The sequence below is a fragment of the Alosa sapidissima genome, chromosome 7, assembly GCF_018492685.1.
Source record: "Alosa sapidissima isolate fAloSap1 chromosome 7, fAloSap1.pri, whole genome shotgun sequence".
Lineage (NCBI taxonomy): Eukaryota > Metazoa > Chordata > Actinopteri > Clupeiformes > Clupeidae > Alosa > Alosa sapidissima.
In genome coordinates this window covers 37861566-37882724 of record NC_055963.1, presented here as the reverse complement: position 1 = coordinate 37882724, position 21159 = coordinate 37861566, and the positions used below count along the sequence as shown (strand labels likewise).

Here is a 21159-nt window from a genome sequence, read left to right as displayed (position 1 = left end):
TATATTCTTGTAGCCAAGGAGTAGACATTTCAGTGACATACAATTTCACCATAACAACCCTAGAAAACACCCCTCAAAACTCATGCGAACATCTCAAAGCAAAATCTTTGATAGAAAATCCAAAAATACCTTTGTTTTACCTAAAATGCATACTGGCAATAAAACTCTCAATAAAAATTTCACATGATTCTGCTACTGTGCCTGAAAGTTTTCAAAAAAATTACTCTGAGCTAAATGCATACAGTGGGTCCCAGTTAAGTTTGGAGGGGTTCCTTCATGAATCACGCACCCCATTTTCTCAGCAGAAATGGCACAAAATGCAGTTGACACAAACAACCACAAGGTGTCACTTGGGAGTTCTGCCACTACTACTTTTGATGCGACTTGACTTACTGCCTCCATGACGCAGTTTCCAAGTCAGTCCAAGTCAGTAGAACAATCAGAGACAGTTGAGCCATTACCAAACATATATGATAATACAATAGCGTGAGTTTATATATCTTATCAGGGGCGTTGCCAGATAAATAGAATAGCCTACTGCCATGCAGTTTATAGAGTAGGCCAACTTGGAGTGAACTTACACACGGGAGATTCTTTCTCTAGTCGTAGCTGAGCAGAGTTGGGTGTAAGTGTCATTAATCACGTTACAGTTCCTACAGTGTGCGAGCAAAGATATTCAGAATTCTGGGAGGGCGACATGAATATTGGCAAAAAAAATAGAATTCATCGGAGTAGGCTGTTTGTTACCTTACTAGTGAGTGGGAAACAGTGCACAACTAACTAGCTAATGACTAGTCTGATGTCAATCACACCACAAATTGATTCCAAAAAATATGTTAGGCTATAGGCTACAACCTAGGACTGCGGCTGCAGTTGTACTTATATTTCACCCAGCTGTGTGAATCACCTTGATCGTGAATGAAGTGTCAATTTTTAACCGGGACCCACTGTAGGTATTCCCACACAAATAAAAAATGTAAAATATTTTACTTTATAGTCATCTACTTTGAGTTACAGCTTCACAAGACCTGGTTCCAGGCCTCAATTGTGTTTCAAGGCTACTTAGGTGACCTAGAGGGCCCACATGTGGGTAGTTCCAGAGATGTATGTTACTGGCTGAAAGAAAAAGCAACATTCAAGCATCTGTAACTCTTTGCCAGTACATCACACAGTCTCTGAGAGAATTCTACAGGGTCTCAGCTTTCAAAAAAAGAGGTCAAGCATTTGATGATGGGCCAAAGTATGTGGGAGCAGTGCCCTCCTAAGTAGATGATGTGCAATTTTGGACGAAAAAATTAAAATAGGAGACCAACTCAAAAGTAATGTGTAGTTATTTTCCAAAAGGACTAAGCTTAATGAGAAAAGTAATCTCACTACAATTTAAAGTAACTTGTAATTAATTACTTTCTTTGAGTCTGCTGCTAACTACAGTTAAAGGAGAATTCCGGTGTGATATTGACCTAAAGTGTATTGAAACATGATACCGAGTGTGAACGTATGTCTCATAGCCCATCTCGACTTGTCCCCTGCACTCCAAAATCTGGCGCTAGTTAGCCGATGCTACCAACAGCTTTTTCAGTAGTGGTGCTTCGGCATCGGGCTAGTCATGCAAATAAATCACTGTTTTACACCCATTTACGAGGCTCAATGTATCTCCACACTTCATTGGTAGACTTCCGAGGGCCCTGACATTTAAAACGAGACATTGAGAACTTTGAAAAAGCACTGGTAGTTTACTTACAAGACGATTTATACAGACAGTATCTTCACGAAGTTTAATGTTTGCAGCCATCTTGAATTTAGTCACGATAAGTCGAGCAACGAGTAAGAATGAACAGGTATGATAAGGGATCAGATTCCAAAAATAATTCAGTGGAAATGCATGGATTCCAGTTTCTTCCAGTAGCAGCAACTGGAATCCATGCATTTCCACTGAATTATTTTTGGAATCTGATCCCTTGTGCATGTATGTGTGTGTGCATGTGTAGTGTGCTATTCAACTACTTTACCAATAACCTAGCCCATCTGTTACAATAATGCATACAGACTGGTTCTTTCCTTCAAAATACTGTAGGGGACTAGTGAATAGGGCTGTCATTTTTGTGAAAAAATCCCGTTCGATTTTTGAGACATAAGTGTATTTGTCATTGAATCGTAAAATCGATTTTCTATGTCTAAAGATGTTTCCATTTTTAACGCCAAATATAGGCCAATCCACGGACAACTAACAGGCATTAGGATGAACGTAAAGAGGGCGCTTGAAGACGCACAAGCCAGCAATATTTCTGATGATTTATTGGCGTGAAGTTTTGTGCGCAATGACAAACAGGAGTGCAGCATTCTCGAAAAACAATAAGCAGAGTGGACTGCCATACCTTCAGTAAAAAACATTACTGCAGGCTTCAACGTGGCTGTTTACGATTAAAAATCTCAAACAAATTTCGCCTATGTAGGAACTCACGACTGCACAGTTTGCATACCGCTTTGTTCTTCTCCATAGTTTGATCTACCCAAAACCCAAAGTGCTTCCATATGGAACTCCTCAAGTTATTAGGGCTTATCACTCGTCTCTCATGTCGCACAGGTTGATCGCATTGTCCTCCATTTTTTTTGGCAAAACACCAGCAGCACAGCATCCGATTGAAACAGCTGTTTCTGGTGTGTAAAATTGGTGGGAATTTTCTTTTTAGCTTTCGCAATCCCTATTTTAGTTTTCGAAACTTGTGTTCGTTGGTCCAATCGATTGTGCAATCGATTTTCGAACGTAAAGTGACATCCCTACTAGTGAATCACCATAATTTAACAATGTTAAAAAAACATTGTTTTTCAACCAGGGGACTTTCTCAGAGTAAACGGTAACACTAAAACAAGAGGCTGTGAATGTAAATAAAGATGTTTCCAGTGATTGTTAAAAATAGCTGGGAAGGAATATGTGAAAAATCATGAAGATTGGGCACTTCTGGATAAGTTTTTGATTTTTTGCATGGTGTTAGGTATAGGCCTAAGGTTTTCAAAAATCCATGGATACAAGTTGGGGTGGCCCCCCTAGTGGCAGTTATCCATAAAATCCAAAATGGCCCCCGCCGAAAAGAGAAAAGGTTATATCTCGGCTTCCTTTAGTCTTAAATTGTTGCATAATGTATTTTCTCTACTTTGTTTGATACACGGAATCCAATTTTGTTATGTTCTTATTTTAAGTCCATTTCCATGTTAAATCTAGTATCATAGTCATATTTAGCTCATAAACTATCAATATCTCTGAAAAAGTTACATTGAAATATTACTCAGGTCCCTAGACCCATATTTCACCTCCAATGTATGCTTTTCTTTTTTGATTGGACAGGTCATTATTACTATAGTGTCAAAAATCACATGTTGTGACCAAAAGGACCATTGTTGCGGCCTTAAATAAACACAAATTCAGAACTATGCCACAGTGAAAAGTTACAGTATATTAGGCATTTCACCATATTAAGGATCAATATTATATTTTAGTCAAATAACACAAAAAAAAACAATTCATACTTAAACCATAGACTTTCTAATGAGGAGATACAGCACTAGTTTGTAACGGTAAATGCATTAGTTTGTAACGGCAATATGGCAGTTGTCTACGCAAATCACACCCCTTCCGCGGCAAAATGTTGACTTGTGAATACATTGAGCCAATCATGTGGTGTGTTGTGAAGACATCGTGCCAGTCATGTGTTGTGATCTCACCGCTGGAGCAAGATTGGTGTCGTGAAGCCTTGCGCACGCGCATTTCTGCCGAAATGGATGCCCGATGAGTGCCCAAAAAGCGTTGCAATATGGCCGCCGAGTGGAGGGACTTGCCTAAAAGGACTTTGCTTAAACATCATGTATTTATTCAAAGATTTTTGGTTTCACTCTTCATCATTATTAGTACAGCCTCCCTCACACTTGCACAATGTGGTACAGCAAAGTCCAGCTCGGTGGCACTTACAGTTGCCCATACAGGCAACCACACAGCCACAGTTGAGGAGGAGTGAGCATCCCTTGCTGGCATCTTCCAGATCTGTCCAATATGGCACCCAGACTTTGGTTCTGTCATTCCATTCCCAACCCCACTCACTGGGGTCTGGAATCTCTGGAGTTTTGGAGAGGGACTGCTTCCAGACAAAAGCTGCAGTGTTCCAGGAGTTAGGCCTCTCAGAGCTGTGGATTGGATTTGGATCAGGGAAGGCATATAAAGATATACCAATCCACCACATCTCAGAAATGCTGGGACCTCAAAAATGTCAAGCACTGCCCCTCTTCCACGCGTTCACATGATGTGATGTTGTATCAGCAATGTATGGAATTGGCAAAAAAAAAGCATGGAATGCGTGGGCAGCTTACCCAGAAGTCACCGGCACCCTCATTCTGATCACCCAAGACCCAACCAGCCTCACACTGGAATCAGTGCACATGCAAGTTCTTAAACGCTTGACCAGGGGCGGAGTGGGGCACTAAAATCCACCGGGAAAATTCTGACGGCACCAGCCCCCCAGTTAATGAGTAATTAACACGAAAACGTTGCCTGGTGTCCCTTTAAAGTAGGCCTATATAGGCTTACATATAGACAGTTCCAACGAGTTCCACCATCCATTTATCAGCCTGAGTGGCCCACTAATTAGTCATTAGGCTAGGCCTAGGCTACATATCAACAGACTAGCTTACTAGTTTCAATAACGTCAATGCTTTAGCTCCGCTAACCTTGCTCTCTGCCTTCCATCCATATGTAAAACAGCAAGCAACCACGCAAATCCGTCGACTGTCAAAACACCTGTAGTTTTCCTCGAAATTGATCGTTTGTAGGGTCATGCCATTAGACGAGGGGCCGCTCATTTATCCCCCTACATTTCTGTAAATAGACTTGACCTGCAATCGGTTCATTGGATAAACCAGAAACACATTCCCCATTCCCAGGAGGCGTTGCTCCATTCTAGCCTAGGCTTACGTTAACCCTTTAGGCGCCAGAGGTTTTCTTTCGAAACGTTCGATTTTGACATTTTCATTTCAAAAGGCTATATCTTAAAAGTGATAAGAGATAGAGACTTTCTGTAAATTAGAGAAACATTAAGGATGACCCAAAGTGTATGTAGAAATTAAATGTTTATATCTAATTAGCATATTATGACGTCATATGGTGGCGGCAATCTTGGATTATAGAATTTTCATGAAAAGTTGCATGTTTGAATGATAAAATGCATCACTTCTTTTCCCCCAAAATGTCCCTCACCTTCTGTATGCTATATTGCACAATACTGAATGCTCAGGTAAATAGTAATTAGTAAACAAACTGTATAAATCATTACTAATAAATGGCAGAAACACACCAAATGCATGTAGCGGTAGGCTGGCCTTTTGCTGTAGAGATTTTCCATTTACTACATACAGTAGGCACTCTGATTCCATGTATGGGGCACATAACTAGTTATTAGCCGTAGTGGGTAGTGGTAGTTGATATTGTTTTCATTACGGCTGTCTGTTTAATTGCGCTTAGACTGGCCTTGGTGTCGTGAGTTTTTAGAGGGGGTGGTTTTCCGCGTGATCAATTAGGACTAGCATTTAAAGTGGTTATTGTGCTGGAGCGTCAGCGCTCGTGTGCAGCCGTCCTCGTGTGAAGACTTACTCGTGTGAAGACGAATCGAGTCTACCTGCGACGAGTCCACCGAGCAAGGACACAAGCAAGGCACCTCTCAGATAAGTTTCACTCTTGTCTCACCTTGTCTTGTTAGCTGACAATCCTTCTAATAATGTGCCTTCAACATATCCCTGTATCCGGTCAGGTTAATAAGCGTACTGGTGTTGAAAGGCAACAATCAGTTCAGCAGGCTTGTCCTACTTTTTCTGTAGGGTTGTGGAATTGCCAATCTGCAGTGAATAAAGCGGACTTCATTCCTGCTCTGGCCTCACAGTTATCGCTTCAATTGCTTGCGCTTACAGAGACGTGGATTAGGCCGGAGAATACTGCCACGCAGGGCTCGAAATTAACTTTTTTCCTCAGTGTCCCGCAGCTGTCCCGAATTCTACTTTGTACTGTCCCGGACTTAACCACAAGTGTCCCAAATTTAAGTTTTACGTTTTCCCATTGTACATAATAAAAATAGCGTAATAACCTTGTTTCAGTAACTTGCGTGACATCATTGACTTACTCTGGTCCACCATGTAAGTTCTTAACACTTTATTTGAACAACATCTCATGAACATCTCATTAACATTAATTTTCTGCCACCCCCCATATCCTCTCACTCACACACAAACACACACACAACCCCTCTCACATGTACACTATGCACTCCTGTCCCTCCTACACAACTGACCTTCCTCTCACACACACACTTTACTCACTCACACACTTGGCCCTCTCTCACATACATACACAATCCCCCATACACAATACATGAAACACTTAACAAAGCAAAAACATCATATAGCGATGTCAGAACTGAACTGCTGCCCTCTGTAACCCATCAAATACAGTGTCTCTCACACACTATCTTTGAACATTGGTCGTCGGCTTCGGAGACTACTTTGCCACCACTTTGTGAGTGCCTTTTCTGAATTATAGTCTTCAACCTCTGGGCCATGTAGCGAGATGTGGAGGAGACTATTCAGCGTTGTGTTTGACAGTGATCCCCTCCAGTCAGACTTTATCCTTTTCATGCAGGAGAAGCCTCGCTCACAGCAAGAAGTTGACATTGGGAACACAAGCATTATCTCCACAATCAACTTCATGTGGGGAAACTGATCAGGCCTCCCCACAGCACCTTGCAGAAGCCTCTGCCACAACACCTGAGGCTCAAGGTGTTTGAAGTGTCGATGCACAAGTACCTTGAGTTCAAGCCACTCCTGTTTGGTTTCTTGAATGGATTTGAACTCTGTGCATGCTTCAAGGATTTTCTGAAAGTGAGTGACAAAAGTCTCAAGATCAGTCAAGCCAAAAGTAGCCAGGTCAGTGGTGTGCTCGGGCCAGTTGCAAAGGTCAAACAGGGTGGCAGCAGCTTTAAACACCCCATCATTAAGGCTCCCAAACCGTGTCGTGACATAGTCACAGAGGGCATTTATAAGTTTATGTTTTACTTTGTCGAAGTCATCATCATCCACCCGTTTCCTGTTGAGCTGCACAGTAGAGAAGGTGTTCCCAGGAAAGGGTCCCACTTCATCCAGAAGTTCCTGTAGATGTTGGCCTGGAACTGTCTGAAAAACACATGATAAAAGAAGAATATTCACTCAGTCACAATAAAAAGATAGACATATACTGTAGTACACAGAACCCCACAAGGGGAGTTTACTTTCTAAGTTCCTTTTTTGTTTACCTGCATGGCTACAAGAGCCAAGGTAGTTTTCTGTAGCCCATCTGAAACCATTTGTAGTGTCAGCCCTTCCCTCTGAAAGAGAAGGCTCAGGTCTTTCAGCTCACTGAGAATGTCCAGAAGAAGATGAATGAAAAGGACCATCTTGTACTGTTTGAGTCCTTTTACTGTGTGGCTGGCTCGCCCCTTCATGGTGTCACTTGCTTCTCGGTCATTTACATCACTCGCATGGCTCTCAAAATGTACAAGGATGGGGTCTGCAGATTTTTGCTGCCCTTTTCCTGACCCTGGACCGGTACAGGTCCTGGATGGAGGGAAGTTCGGCTCCAATGATCCTCTCTGCAGCTCTAATTGTCCGTTGCAGTCTGGCCCTGTCCCGTTTGGTGGCTGACCCAAACCAGACCGTGATAGAGGTGCAGATTGTGACGGCCCCGTCTCTCCTGTGCTCAGCTGCGAGTTACCAATTAACAATTGCAATCGTCAGTCCAGGTGGTGGCGGTTATTGTAATTAAGTCAGTGCCATGGCAGAGTTAAAAGATAGTTGGACGCAGGCAATGAGAGAGAGTGAAAGAGTGAGAACGTAGCCTACAGCAAACACTATAATCCGTTTCTTTTGAGTCTTAGAAAAGTGCAATCAACACACACAACTACGACAAAGAAAAGCAAACTAAAGCATAGTAACTGCTAAAAACACGTCTCTTTGTGAGCCTACGCTGTCAAGTCCGTGCCGGCTTTAAGTGGAGATTCCCTCACTGACGGAAGATCTGAAATTTAAACTTACCGCGGAGCTGCGACGTTCACTCCTCTGAGGACCGCTGTCTTCCTGCCTGAGTCCGGTTGCCTACGGAGCGGCCTGCGCACCTTTTCCTGGGGCTGTAGTCCACAACCAGCCACATACCGAGAGGCCTGCATATCCGAAGGTGTCATTACCGCTGGAGCAGTGTTTCCAAAGCCCCGCTACGCACACATCGCACCTACACTGATCATTTCCACAGGAACTGTTTTCGTTTCACAAACACTGACTAATGCCCACGTTTCCCCGTTACTCCGAAATACTGACCATCCTTTTTGAAAGAACAATCATCCCCGTTTCCAAAACTGAACTCAAAAAAAGTGACGTCTGACTAAGTGTTTTGTTATATTTACTGCCGATGAACTCACAAACTATGGTATTGTTTTGTTGAACTACGGAGTACTAAATGGGCCAAAACTCAAAAGGACATTTGAACATTGGGGTTTTCCTGTTATCTGTCATTGATGTGCTGTTTCAACTGTAGAGTGTATAAATTCATAGTGATTTTTGATGTTATGAGTATGTGGATCTTGTGGTGCTTCTGGTGAGGGCCAGACAATTTTATTTAATTTGATTCTTATTTCACTGTTGACTGAAGGGGCTCATGGGGTAATGCTATAACTGTGACACTTTCACTGTGTGCTCCTGTAACATTTTGTGTTTGAAAGTTGGTAGCTTATGCTGCCTGGCACCCCTTTAAAAAAAATAATAATGAACTACTTGGAAAATAAAACATAACTTTCAACCAGCTACAGAATCGTTACAAGATGACTGAATGATTGCTGAGTAGAAAGTGGTTAGCAGCTCCTTAGGCAGATTAAACTTCCTAAACTGTCTCAGGAAGTATAACCTCTGCTGGGCCTTTTTCTGGATACTCTGTGTGTGGGCAGACCATTTTAGGTCCTGTGAAATGGTTGATCCCAGGAAACTAAAGGAATCCACAGTGTCATTCTGAATAGTGGGGGTGTGTGTGTGTGTGGGGGGGGGCTTCTCCTAAAGTCCACTGTCATCTCCACAGTCTTCTTGGGGTTAAGCTCCAGGTGGTTGTGACTGCACCATTGGACCAGCTGTTCCACCTCCTGTCTGTAAGCAGACTCATCACCATCCTGGATCAAACAGAGTTCACCCATTCCAGCACAATTTTTCCACAAAAATAAGTCACGTTTGTCAAATTGTGTTCATTTCCTACTTTGTTCCTTTTTTGTGTGTGTTTGTAATTGAGTGTGTGCAGAGTGTGTGGTTGTTTTTGTGTATATGTGTTGTGACGCTCTGGCAAATGGAGACGTGCGACTTGCCGAACGTCCCTTGGTTAGGTACACACCCCCTTAATTAAGCCTTTAAGTTTTCGCGTCTCGTAAAGCGTAGTGTGCGGGAGAGGAGCGAGACGTGACCAAAAACAGTGCTGCAGACAGGTTTTTTAAATCCCTGGTTGACAGTCACTGCTTTATACTAGAGAGTTGCCAGAGGAGTTTTATTTGATGATGTACAATTTAAATTGGTGCATACGGCTTGCGAACTTACTGTCTTATGGAAATGAGCCTTGTTTGAATTGTTTGGGTATTGTGTCGTGGGAATCCTCGAATTCTCTCATATTACACTACACACTGGAGAACGCGTCTATCTGGACCCGTGGACTGTCGTTACACACACCGCACATTTCCACACTGGATAATACACATCCGATCCGCACCCTAGAGATTTTGTGAACAATGTATGTTTTTGTTTGTGATCCAATGTGAAATGAAGCCTTGTAATCCTGCTTCACTTATTATGCTCATTAATGCAATTTCATCTTCCTAATTCAAAGGGTTTAGTAAATGAGCATTTAAGCATTTCTAAGTGCTGTGTAATAATGTCTGACTTTCCCTTAAATCTGAGCTGAGAAAGACAGACCATTACAGTGTGCTTCTGTGTGTGTTTATTGAGTGTGTGTGTGTGCCTGCATGCAAATTATTTTTTTTCTTGTGTGTTTGTGTATGATTTACCCGTTTTACAGCGGCAGTTTCAAGTTGTGTGATTTCCATACAAAGGTGGTGACAATGGGATTTTGAAATTCCCTGTATTTATTTATTTTACATACCTAACTGCCATTATTCAACTATGCCAAGGTCAACTCGGCTTTGCATTCTCTCACCCCTTTAATTGAGAATGTAACAACATAGAATTGATCCTTACAGACAGATCAACAGAAATCTAGCTCAAGTAGCATACAATTTCCTCTTCCAGCAACAACCAATCCCACGAGACTTGACCTAGAGGCAGTCTGACCAATGATTGCTGCCTTAATTTAACTTCTGTTTCAATATGTTTTTGTCCTAGATAAAAGTACAGCAGTTGGCACTGGAGATGCAGTTGACGCCCTTCCTAGTTTTGTTGCGCAATACCTTGGAACAGCTGCAGGAACGTGACACAAGCAACTTCTTTACTGAACCAGTGCCCCTTAGTGAGGTACATCCATACACCCACATTCTCTGACACTGTGTGCATGTGAGTGTGTTAACTTAAATACCCCCCCTCCCCCTCCACACACACACCATAGTCAACTCTTGATTGAATTTTTTTTAGGTGCCTGACTATCTGGACCACATTGAGCGTCCGATGGATTTCCAGACTATGTGGGCATTGTTGGAGGGACATCATTATCCAAACTTCCAAACCTTTGAAGCTGATTTCCTGCTTATTGTCAATAACTGTCTGAAGTACAATGCCAAAGACACAGTTTTCTATCGCGCTGCCCTGCGACTACGTGAGACTGGCAGCTTTGTACTTCGTCAAGCTCGACGGCAGGCTGAACATACTGGGTATGACTATGAAACTGGTATGCACTTACCTCGGGAACCCAGCCCAGAGAGAGATCAAGACTGTGAGAGAGAGAGTGAGCGGGAACAAGAGTGGGAGCAGGAGAGGATGGCATCGGCCACAGAGGAAGGTAAGTATAGGAACTCTATGAATCATTTTATATGAACAAGTAACTGTTTAACTTGAATATGGTTGGGATCTAAGTTGGCCAACTTTGATCAGTGCCAGCTTGCTGTTTGGTGTTTTACTGGTTGTAATCTTGCTAGCTTTTGGGCCAAAAAATGTATGTACATCAGGTAAATCCAGTTGTAAAATGCTACTACTGGAAGTAGCCTTTTACTGAAAATAAGGGAATTTTCAACCGGGTATACCACCTTTGTGCACCCAAAACTAAGAAAAAAGGTCACGCTCCTACTGTACCTGTGACGTTACATTGTGCAATACCAGGCCTTCCAGACAGGCATCAGTAATCAGGGACTCCATTCTCTTTATCATATGTCAGCATGGCTTCAACATGAGTTTGAAGCCGTTATATAAAAGAGCATGTTGCTTTAAATCATCTTTAATTTAGTTTCTGACATGTAAGGCCAACAATTGTCTCAAAATATTTGGAATTTTAGAAGAGCAGAATGACATGCAGATCTTTTGTTCAGTTTATTGCTGAATATTTATTTTACCTGCCACAACAATTTTCAGTAATTACTAGCGGATATCTTCATATGAATAGCCTTCAGGCCCGAGCTATCAGTCATTGGACTGCATCACAGCAATTAGGCTTTGTTGAAAGAGGAAATAATGTGGGTTTCCCATACAATAAGTTCACACCACTCATAGTAATGCCTCTTTTTTATGTATATTTTTGAGCTTTTTGCCTTTCTAGCACAGGACAGTAAAGAGACTGAAGGAAGCGAGTGGAAGAGAGAGAGAATTCGCAGATACCCTGTGTACCAATGTGTACGTGAATGTGAAACTTTTGTGTCACTTCATGTTTTTAGGAAGCCAAGTTGAGCAATGAAGGTGTAGCAACCAATTGGATTTATTACTGAGAGTTCAATCCAAGACATACAAGGGACAGCTATTAGTTTTGTAATTCTCTGTAGAATGTGTGATTAACAGTTTGCTCGAAGCATGAAAGGGAGGCCTCACAGTTATTTTGAATTAGTAAGTTACGTACAGTCAAACACATTTGACACATCTTCTCATTTATAGGTCTTTCTTTTTGTCTGACTATCTTTACATTGTAGAACAAAACTGAAAACTATGAAATAATGCACATAGGGTTATGCAGTAAAAAGCAGGGCTTTGAACCGGTTCAAGGAACGAAAACGAAAACCGGGAACTTTTTGTATTTTACAGGGAACAGAAACGAAACCGGAAACTTTATTATTTTTTATGTTCTGGAACAGGAACACTTATTTAAAAATAATGGTAACCAGTTAATACCGGTTTTATTTCGTTCCTCGTTGCCTAATTAACTAAAAAAAAAAAAAGCAATTATTTTCCTGCACACGTTACCATGACGGCTGTGGTTCACTTCCTGTGTGACCTCACATCAGACATTCGCTGACTGAATGGAGAGAGAGCGGTGGATTACAAAGTCTCTACTCCACATCTTAAATAAGAGGTAAATTACGATCTATCGTTAATTAAAACGCTCATTCCAAACACAATATCAATAGCTATATTTGTTGACTCCATGTTAATGATGGACTAGCGAACATTTGGCTAAATGGCCTTTCCCCCCGACAGTTGGAATTTGTTGTTGCCCGAGTGGCATAACCACGTGTCTTAATAATGTGGTTACGTTTGTGTGGAAATTTTCTCTTTTAACAATAAACTACACATTTCAAATAATTGTAGGCCTATTTAATTATTATTATTAATAATATAATTATTATTATTTAATAATGGTTGTAATATTATTACATTTGGTTTAAGCTGGATGAGAAAGATATGACATAATTCTATAGCATTAAACAGCTGACAGGAACGAAATTAACCGTTCCGGGAACAGTATTTTTTTGTTCTAACCGGTTCGGGAACGTCAATTTATTGGTGGAACTCATAACCGGAAACGTTATAATTCCGTTTCTGTTCGGAACGAACCGATTGGAAAAAAAAATCGGTTCAAAGCCCTGGTAAAAAGCCAAATGTTTTATATTTTAGGCTTTTCCAAGTCAGCAAAACTGACTGAGAATACCAAGAGTGACAAATATTTTGCTTTGTTTACACTTCTTTGTTTACTATATAACCCTACGTGTGTTTTCAGTTTTGATCTACAATGAGGAGTAGGTGTTTCCAAACTTTTGGTTGGAACTGTACGTATGCACCCAAAATGTGCTGTTTTTAGGATGTCAAGGAGTTTCTGGAATATCATGGAATTTTGGAAAGTCTATTCCAGACATGGAAAGTCAGGGAATTGTATTATGTTTTGGTAAAAGTCATGGAATATCAGGGAATTTTGTTGTAGCAGTTTAACATTTACTTGCCAAAATACATTAATACATATATTTCCACAGAGAACTGGTGTATATCTGGTTATTAACTTTACTGTTTGCTTGAGTAGCCCAACTTTGTTTATTCAATGCCCATTTATTCATCTCCTGCTCTAAAAAAGTAAGATTCTTGAACGCTACACAGCTGCTCTGAAATCATTGGTCGGTATATTGTGCCATTCATTATAGTAAGTCATGGAATTTTTTTTTTTTTGTCAGGGAACAGTCATGGAATTGGTAAAAAGAATCATAGACTTTTGAAGTTCATCTACATAAAGGACCCAAAGCTACCATCTTTGCCCATATAAGGAGATCCAGGTGCTAATCGAAGAGAATACCAAGTTGCCCTGCAAGTTAGCTCTAGAGGAGTAAAAATCAAAGTTTGCCGTCATAACATACCGAAGATCACAGAACCCACTTGAAGGAAAATGACAAAAATGTGTAGGGCAAAATGTCTGCATTTCAGACTACTTTGTCCCTGCAAGAGAGTAACAGATGCAATTATTCAAAATCCCCATGTTATTTTCCCATAGGAAAAATCACAAGATACTAATAATAATAATAATAAAGCTTTATTTGTATAGCACCTTTCATACACAGAATGCAGCTCAAAGTGCTTTACATTTGAAGCATGTAACACAATAATAGTCAGTCAGTCATTATCAATCACTTTTCTTTGCTGTTTATGTTATACTCAGCAACATATCAAAAATATAGAAAATGACGTCATAAGACTGGCAGCCTTAACCCTCTTACCCCCCACAAGCACGCCATATGGCAACTGTGGCAAGGAAAAACTCCCATGTTCCAGGAAGAAACCTTGAGCAGAACCTGACTTAATAGGGGGAGCCCATCTGCTTCTGGCTGGCTGCGCCCTCCAATAGTAGCAGATGTAGAATAATCTGAAAATGTAGTCTACAGGATAAGATGAGTTAACTAAAAGCTTTCCTGTACAGGTATGTTTTCAGATCTTTTTTAAAAATATTTACTGAACTCGCCTGCTTGATGTACAGAGGCAGGGTGTTCCATAGTTTGGGGGCATAATAGATAAACGCAGCTTCTCCACTTTGTTTGTGGAGCACTTTGGGTACGATTAAAAGATTAGAATTGGATGATCTAAGTTTCCTTTGTGGTTGATAAGATATTAAAAGCTCAGAGATATATGAAGGTGCTATGCCATTCAGAGCTTTGTAAGTAATTAACATAACCTTAAAATCAATTCTATAGGAAATAGGGAGCCAGTGCAGTTCAGCCAACACAGGGGTGATGTGTTCTCTCTTCTTAGTCTTAGTTAAAAGTCTAGCCGCAGAGTTCTGTATGAGTGCCAATTTCTTTAGATGTTTTTTGGGAAGACCAGTGAAAAGTGCATTGCAGTAGTCTAACCTGCTAGTGATAAAGGCGTGAATTAGTTTTTCTGCATCTTGTTGAGTTAAAAAGGGCCGCACTTTGGCATACTGTATCTCTTTATATGGGCAAAGAATGCAGCTTTTTTTATTGGCGAACTTCAGAGGTCTAATTGGTGTGATAACCTCTAGGCACTCAAAACATTGATACTGTGGTGTTATTATCTGCAAAAAAAATTGGGTGAGGGACCCAGACTCACTCCAGTCATCTATGAGTAGACATAACACATCTCCCTGTGGGGTCATTCCACGTCAGTTCAACCAGGGCCCACGCACTTAGGTCTCAAAAAATTCTGAAAAAATTACCAGGTGTACCTATGTTACCCAGGAGACACACTGTAAAATTACTCTTATGTAAGATCAATACTTTCCAAGATACAGCCAGTTTTACAGGGGGAGGGGGTGTCGATTTTGTCCGGCCTCTTTTTTTTGTCAAAGTTCACAAGCCCACAGCGCAAGAACTAAACCATGTACAGTAGGAGGCTCAAATTTTGCATGGTGGTACATAAATAGGAATAGTATGTAGCAAAATAGTCACGTTTGGTCTGGATAATCCTACATGGTCATAGCTGCCTCTCAAAGTTGATACAAATTTTATTGGAGTTTTTGGCTGGGCTCTGTTTAAGCCTTCAGAAGACATATTTGTACTCCAACATAGGCTCTTGATTTATTTTCCTTACTGAGATAAGTAGAAACACTCTCACAAAAAGCAATGAACAGAAAATAAATCCCTTCAGGGTCTGAACAGCACACCTCACAAGTCTGAAAAATCATTTTGATTATCATTTTCAGAGCACCCAAACACCTTGTGGGAATATAGAAAGATTTTTTAAATATGTTTTTCCTTATTCTCAATGATCCCTTCTTTTTGAAAACACCAATTTGACTTGTCTTATTCAAATCTTTCTTTTTTATTTTCCACCCTGAACATGGGCAAAATGCCCCATTGACATCAATATGTTTTATATAGAGTCACCACACTGCCACCTGTGGTTGTATAGAGTAACCTGTGGTAGCTCTATACAAAACATATTGATGTCAATGGTGCATTTTGCCCATGTTCAGGGTGGAAAGTGAAAAAGAAAGATTTGCACAAGACAAGTCAAATTGGTGTTTTTAAAAAGAAAAGATCATGGAGAATAAATAAAAAAATATTTAAAAAAATCTTTGTATATTCCCACAAGGTGTTTAGGTGCTCTGAAAATGAGAACCAAAAGGATTTTTTAGACTTCTAAGGTCTGCTGTTCAGACCCTGAAGGAATTTATTTTCTGTTCATTGTTTTTTGTGAGAGTGTTTCTACTTATCTCAGTAAGGAAAATAAATCAAGAGCCTATGTTGAGTACATATATGTCTTCTGAAGGCTTAAACAGAGCCCAGCCAAAAACTCCAATAAAATTTGTATAAACTTTGAGGGACTACTATGACCATGCAGGATTATCCAGACCAAACGTGACGATTTTGCTACATACTATTCCTATTTATGTACCAGCATGCACAATTTGAGCCTCCTACATGGTTTAGTTCTTGCGCTGTGGGCTTGTGAACTTTGACAAAAAAAAGAGCCGAACAAAATCGACACCCCCCTCCCCCTGTAAAACTGGCTGTATCTTGGAAAGTATTGATCTTATATAAGAGTAATTTTACAGTGTGTCTCCTGGGTAACATCGGTACACCTGGTAGTTTTTTCAGAATTTTTTGAGACCTAAGTGCGTGGGCCCTGGTTGAATTGACGTGGAATGACCCTGTGGCAAAGGTGGACTAGTAATCTGTCACACTGGGCACACATTGTCACGGACAGAAGACGACCCAAGAGCGCAAGTTCAAATTCAGAGTCTTTTTATTGAAGGGTTCAGGGGGGAAGAGGAGTGAGAGAAACGTGAGGTCTTGGAGGTTCCGGTTCCAGGGGTGCTAGGAGTGCCAGGGGTGTCAGGGGTTCTCGGGGCTCAGGGGAACCCACACACAACAGCAAGGTGAACAGCAGGCAGTAGTACAGACCAGGGCTAGGCACTAAACGTGGTGAGAGACAGAAGGCAGATTCGAGTTACCGGGGGGGCTGAAGATCGGAGAGTAATCGAGAAGATCCGGAAGGCAGGTCGGGATAACCGGGGCAGTAGAACAGGGAGGCAGTCAAGAAAGGATCCGAATCACAGGTAGGAGTCAGAGAGTAGACAGACAGGCAGGCAGGCAGGCAGGCAGGTTACTGGTCCAGGTTTGAAGACGATCTGACAGGGCTTGGCTGAAAAACAGGGCTTTATATACTGGGAGAGGTTAGTGGAGAAATGCAGTGCAGCTGGCAGAGTAATTAGAGCAGAGTGGGGCAAGGTGAGGATGGTGAGTAGGAAATGCAGCGCAGCTGGCCAGGTAACAAGAGCTGAGCAGGGCGGAGCCAGGTGGAGCTCGTTAGGCAGAGTAGAGAGAGAGTGAGCAGAGTGGCAGAGAGTTGAATCAATTAAGGGTTGTTGCCAGGGAGAGAGAATGCTCATGACAGGACCCCCCCCCTAAGGGACGGCCCCAGAAGTCCCAAGAACAACATCATGCCGGGAGGGTGGAGGGGAGCAGGCGGCGGGTCAGAACTCCTCCGAGCGGTCCGAGTGAGCATCCCCATCCTCAGAAGGAGCTGGAGGGTCACGGTCGGGAGACAGGACAGGTACTGAGACAGGATCAGGGTCAGGCACAGGACAGGAAGCCGGGCGGGCAGGACGGCTTGGGACCCCTCTGGGACGGCCCCTACGGATTGCAGGCTGATCAGGATGTAGTCGGTGGAAGTCAGTGATGAGGGTCCGGTCCACTATCCTCCTGGCCGGGATCCAGGTCCTCTCCTCCGGACCATATCCCTCCCAGTCAACGAGGTACTGGAGACCCCTACCCCGTCGCCTAGAGCGGAGCAGCCGCCGGACGGTGAAGACAGGACCGCCATCTAAGAGGCGCGGAGGCGGCGGCGGAGCCGCATGGACCAGGGGACTTTCATGGACCGGCTTGACCTTGGAGACGTGGAAGGTGGGATGGACCCGCATGGAAGTGGGCAACTGAAGCCGAACCGCCGTTGGACTGATGACTTTCTGCACAGGAAAAGGACCAATGAAGCGAGGGGCCAGCTTTCGTGATTCAACCCGCAGCGGCAGATCCCGGGCAGACAGCCAGACCTTCTGACCAACCCGGTAAGTAGGTGCTGGGGCCCTCCGTCGGTTGGCACCGACGGCGTAGCTGGTTCCTGACTTCAGGAGCATAGTGCGAGCCTGGGCCCAAGTGCGGCGGCAGCGGCGGGCATACGCAAGAGCAGACGGACAGGTGGCATCCGCTTCCTGGCTGGCAAACAGTGGGGGTTGATACCCGTAGACACACTGAAAGGGGGAGAGCCCGGTGGCGGAACTGGTGAGTGAATTATGGGCATATTCCACCCAGAGCAGGTGTTGAGCCCAGGCCCGGGGATCTTGGGAGGCCACGCACCTCAGTGCCTTCTCCAGCTCCTGGTTCATGCGTTCAGTTTGGCCATTTGACTGCGGGTGGAATCCAGATGATAGGCTGGCGGTGGCCCCAAGGAGATGACAGAACTCCTTCCAAAAGGTTGCTGAGAATTGCGGCCCCCGGTCTGACACTATATCCTGGGGTAGGCCATGGATACGAAACACATATTCCAGGACCACCTGGGCGGTCTCCTTAGCAGAGGGTAGTTTAGGAAGAGGCACGAAGTGAGTCATCTTACTAAAGCGGTCAACAATGGTAAGGATGACTGTGTGTCCGTCAGAGGGCGGAAGACCCGTAACAAAGTCCAGTGAAACGTGGGACCAGGGCCGCTTGGGTACGAGTAGGGGTTGCAGCAACCCAGCAGGAGGCTGGTTGGGGGTCTTGTTTCGGTTACAAGTGGGACAAGCTCGGATGAATTCTTGGACATCCCGTCTCATCCGCCGCCACCAGAACCGCTGGCGGACCAGATGAAGGGTGCGAGTGATGCCGGGATGACAGGCCAGACGGGATTCGTGCCCCCACTGGATCACAGGTGACCTGAGATTTGCTGGAACAAACAGACGGTTGGGGGCGCTGGTGCTTGGGCCTGGCTGGTTCCGAAGAGCCTCCATGACCTGCTTCTCGATCTCCCAGGTGAGGGCCGCTACGACAAAGTGGCTGGGAAGAATGGGAGCTGGCATGGCGGTGATCTCGTCCTTCTGAAACATCCGGGAAAGGGCATCAGGTTTGATGTTGCGAGATCCCGGGCGGTAGGAGAGCGTGAAATTGAAGCGGGTAAAGAACAGAGACCACCGCTGTTGACGGGAGTTCAGCCTCCTGGCTGTTTGGATATACTCCAGGTTTTTGTGGTCTGTCCACACTACGAATGGTTCCTTTGACCCCTCTAACCAGTGCCGCCATTCTTCAAGGGCGAGCTTGACGGCCAGCAGCTCGCGGTTCCCAATGTCGTAGTTGCATTCGGCTGGGGTTAGCCGACGGGAGTAGAAGGCACAGGGGTGCATCTTGCCATCCTCGGCTGCTCTCTGAGAAAGCACTGCACCCACTCCCACGTCCGAAGCATCTACCTCCACCACAAACTGCCTTGCTGCATCTGGCATCTGGAGGATGGGAGCGGAAGTGAAACGTGTCTTGAGGCTATGGAAGGCCTTATCAGCAGCTGCTGTCCATTGGTACGGCTGTTTAGTGCTGGTTAGCGCCGTGAGTGGTGCAGCCACTGTGCTATAGTTTCGGATGAACCTCCTATAGAAGTTCGCAAAGCCCAGGAACTGTTGCAACTTTTTCCGAGACTCAGGGACTGGCCAGGACGTGACAGCCGACACCTTCGTGAGATCCATCTGAATGCTGCCCTCGTTGATCACATACCCCAGGAATGAAACGGTCTTGGCATGGAACTCGCACTTCTCTGCCTTCACGAAAAGAGAGTTCTCCAGCAGGCGGCGCAGGACCAACTGGACATGGTGCGTGTGTTCTGACAGAGTCTTTGAGAATATTAAAATATCGTCAAGGTACACAAAAACGAATGTATTTAACATGTCCCTGAGGATATCATTCACTAGGGCTTGAAAAACTGCTGGGGCATTGGTGAGGCCAAATGGCATGACGAGGTATTCATAGTGGCCGGTTGGTGTGTTGAACGCAGTCTTCCACTCGTCTCCCTCTCTCACCCGCACCAGATGGTAGGCATTGCGAAGGTCCAGCTTCGTGAATACGGTGGCTCCCTGCAGCAGTTCGAAGGCAGACGAAAGTAAGGGCAGTGGGTAGCGATTCTTAACCGTGATGTCGTTCAGACCCCGGTAATCTATGCATGGACGAAGAGAACCGTCCTTCTTACCGACGAAGAAGAATCCCGCTCCTGCGGGGGAAGAAGACGGTCTGATTATCCCGGCGGCAAGAGAGTCATTAATGTAGTCTTCCATGGCCTTTCTTTCCGGGGCTGACAGTGAATACAGACGACCCTTGGGAGGTGCTGTGCCAGGCAGGAGATCAATCGCGCAGTCATAGGGTCTGTGTGGGGGTAGAGATGTCGCCTTGGATTTGTTGAACACCTCTTTCAGGCTGTGGTAACAGGTCGGAACATTGGATATGTCGGGGGTAGCGCTAGATATTTCCCGATGAACGGGCAGGGTGGCCCCCCTTAAACAGGTCTGGTGACAACTCCTTCCCCACGAACGGACTGTTCCTGTCTCCCAGTCGATGTGGGGGTTGTGCTGACGGAGCCACGGGTATCCGAGAATGAGTGGTTGGCCAGGTGAGTGTAGGAGGTGAAACTGGATGGACTCTTGGTGGTTTCCTGACAGCAGAATTGTCACAGGGGCTGAGATGTGAGTGACCGTGCCCAGATGATGTCCATCCAGGGCTCGTACAGGAATGGGTTGTGCCAGTTGATGATGGTTCACGTCCAGTCGCCGTGCAAGCTCAGGGTCCATGATGTTTGCTTCGGCTCCAGAATCCACAAGGGCGGCCAACGTATGAGTCGTGTCGGAAAGCTGAAGGCGGAGATGAAGCAGGGGTTTTCGAATGGAGGGAGACTGAAGACTTGTTGAGCTCACCCGGATCTCCCCTACACCTGGTGAGCTGCGGCTTTTGCCGGACAGGTGGCGACCATGGTGATTTTCACCACCACAGTAGAGGCAAAGGTTGGAGGTTAGACGGCGCCGACGCTCCTCGGGAGTCAGAGAGGCACGGCCAATCTCCATGGCCTCAGGCTGATTGAGTTGGCCTTGGGACTTGACAGGCAGGGGCTGGACAGAGGAGGTATCGACCCGAGTGCGGATGGCAGGTTGACTGAGACGCCCCTTCTCCCTCCTCCGGGTCTGTATACGGCGGTCAATGCGGACGGCAAGGTCAATGGCGGCATCAAGCGTTGAGGGCGGGTCATGAGAAA

The 21159-nt window shown here is 44.3% G+C and overlaps 2 protein-coding genes and 1 long non-coding RNA gene across 4 annotated transcripts in view; 1 reads left to right on the top strand and 2 right to left on the bottom strand.

The window, feature by feature from the left end:
- The window catches only part of brpf1 (bromodomain and PHD finger containing, 1), a 104077-nt gene that overhangs the window by 47499 nt on the left and 35419 nt on the right, over positions 1–21159 (top strand). For both annotated transcript variants that reach the window (XM_042098202.1, XM_042098203.1), the window contains 2 exons: positions 10432–10560; positions 10678–11041. In XM_042098202.1, the coding sequence (XP_041954136.1) occupies positions 10432–10560; positions 10678–11041 (493 nt within the window). The remainder of the gene's footprint in view (positions 1–10431; positions 10561–10677; positions 11042–21159) is intronic.
- LOC121713591 lies at positions 4169–20360 on the bottom strand. The gene is made up of 3 exons (XR_006032886.1): positions 20351–20360; positions 16409–16411; positions 4169–4242 (listed from the first exon to the last, which is right to left on the bottom strand). It is a non-coding gene; the product is annotated as an uncharacterized LOC121713591 (long non-coding RNA).
- LOC121713565 (zinc finger protein 862-like) lies at positions 6199–7561 on the bottom strand. The gene is made up of 2 exons (XM_042098274.1): positions 7323–7561; positions 6199–7203 (listed from the first exon to the last, which is right to left on the bottom strand). The coding sequence occupies exons 1-2, from the start codon at positions 7509–7511 to the stop codon at positions 6493–6495; spliced, it is 900 nt and encodes a 299-aa protein (XP_041954208.1). The 5' UTR covers positions 7512–7561; the 3' UTR covers positions 6199–6492.

Coding starts and splice junctions, on each gene's coding strand:
- LOC121713565 (XM_042098274.1), bottom strand. CDS start 7,511: ATGAAGGGGCGAGCCAGCCACACAGTAAAAGGACTCAAACAGTACAAG. Junction 7,204..7,322: donor TGGCTCTTGTAGCCATGCAG/GTAAACAAAAAA, acceptor TGTGTTTTTCAG/ACAGTTCCAGGCCAACATCT.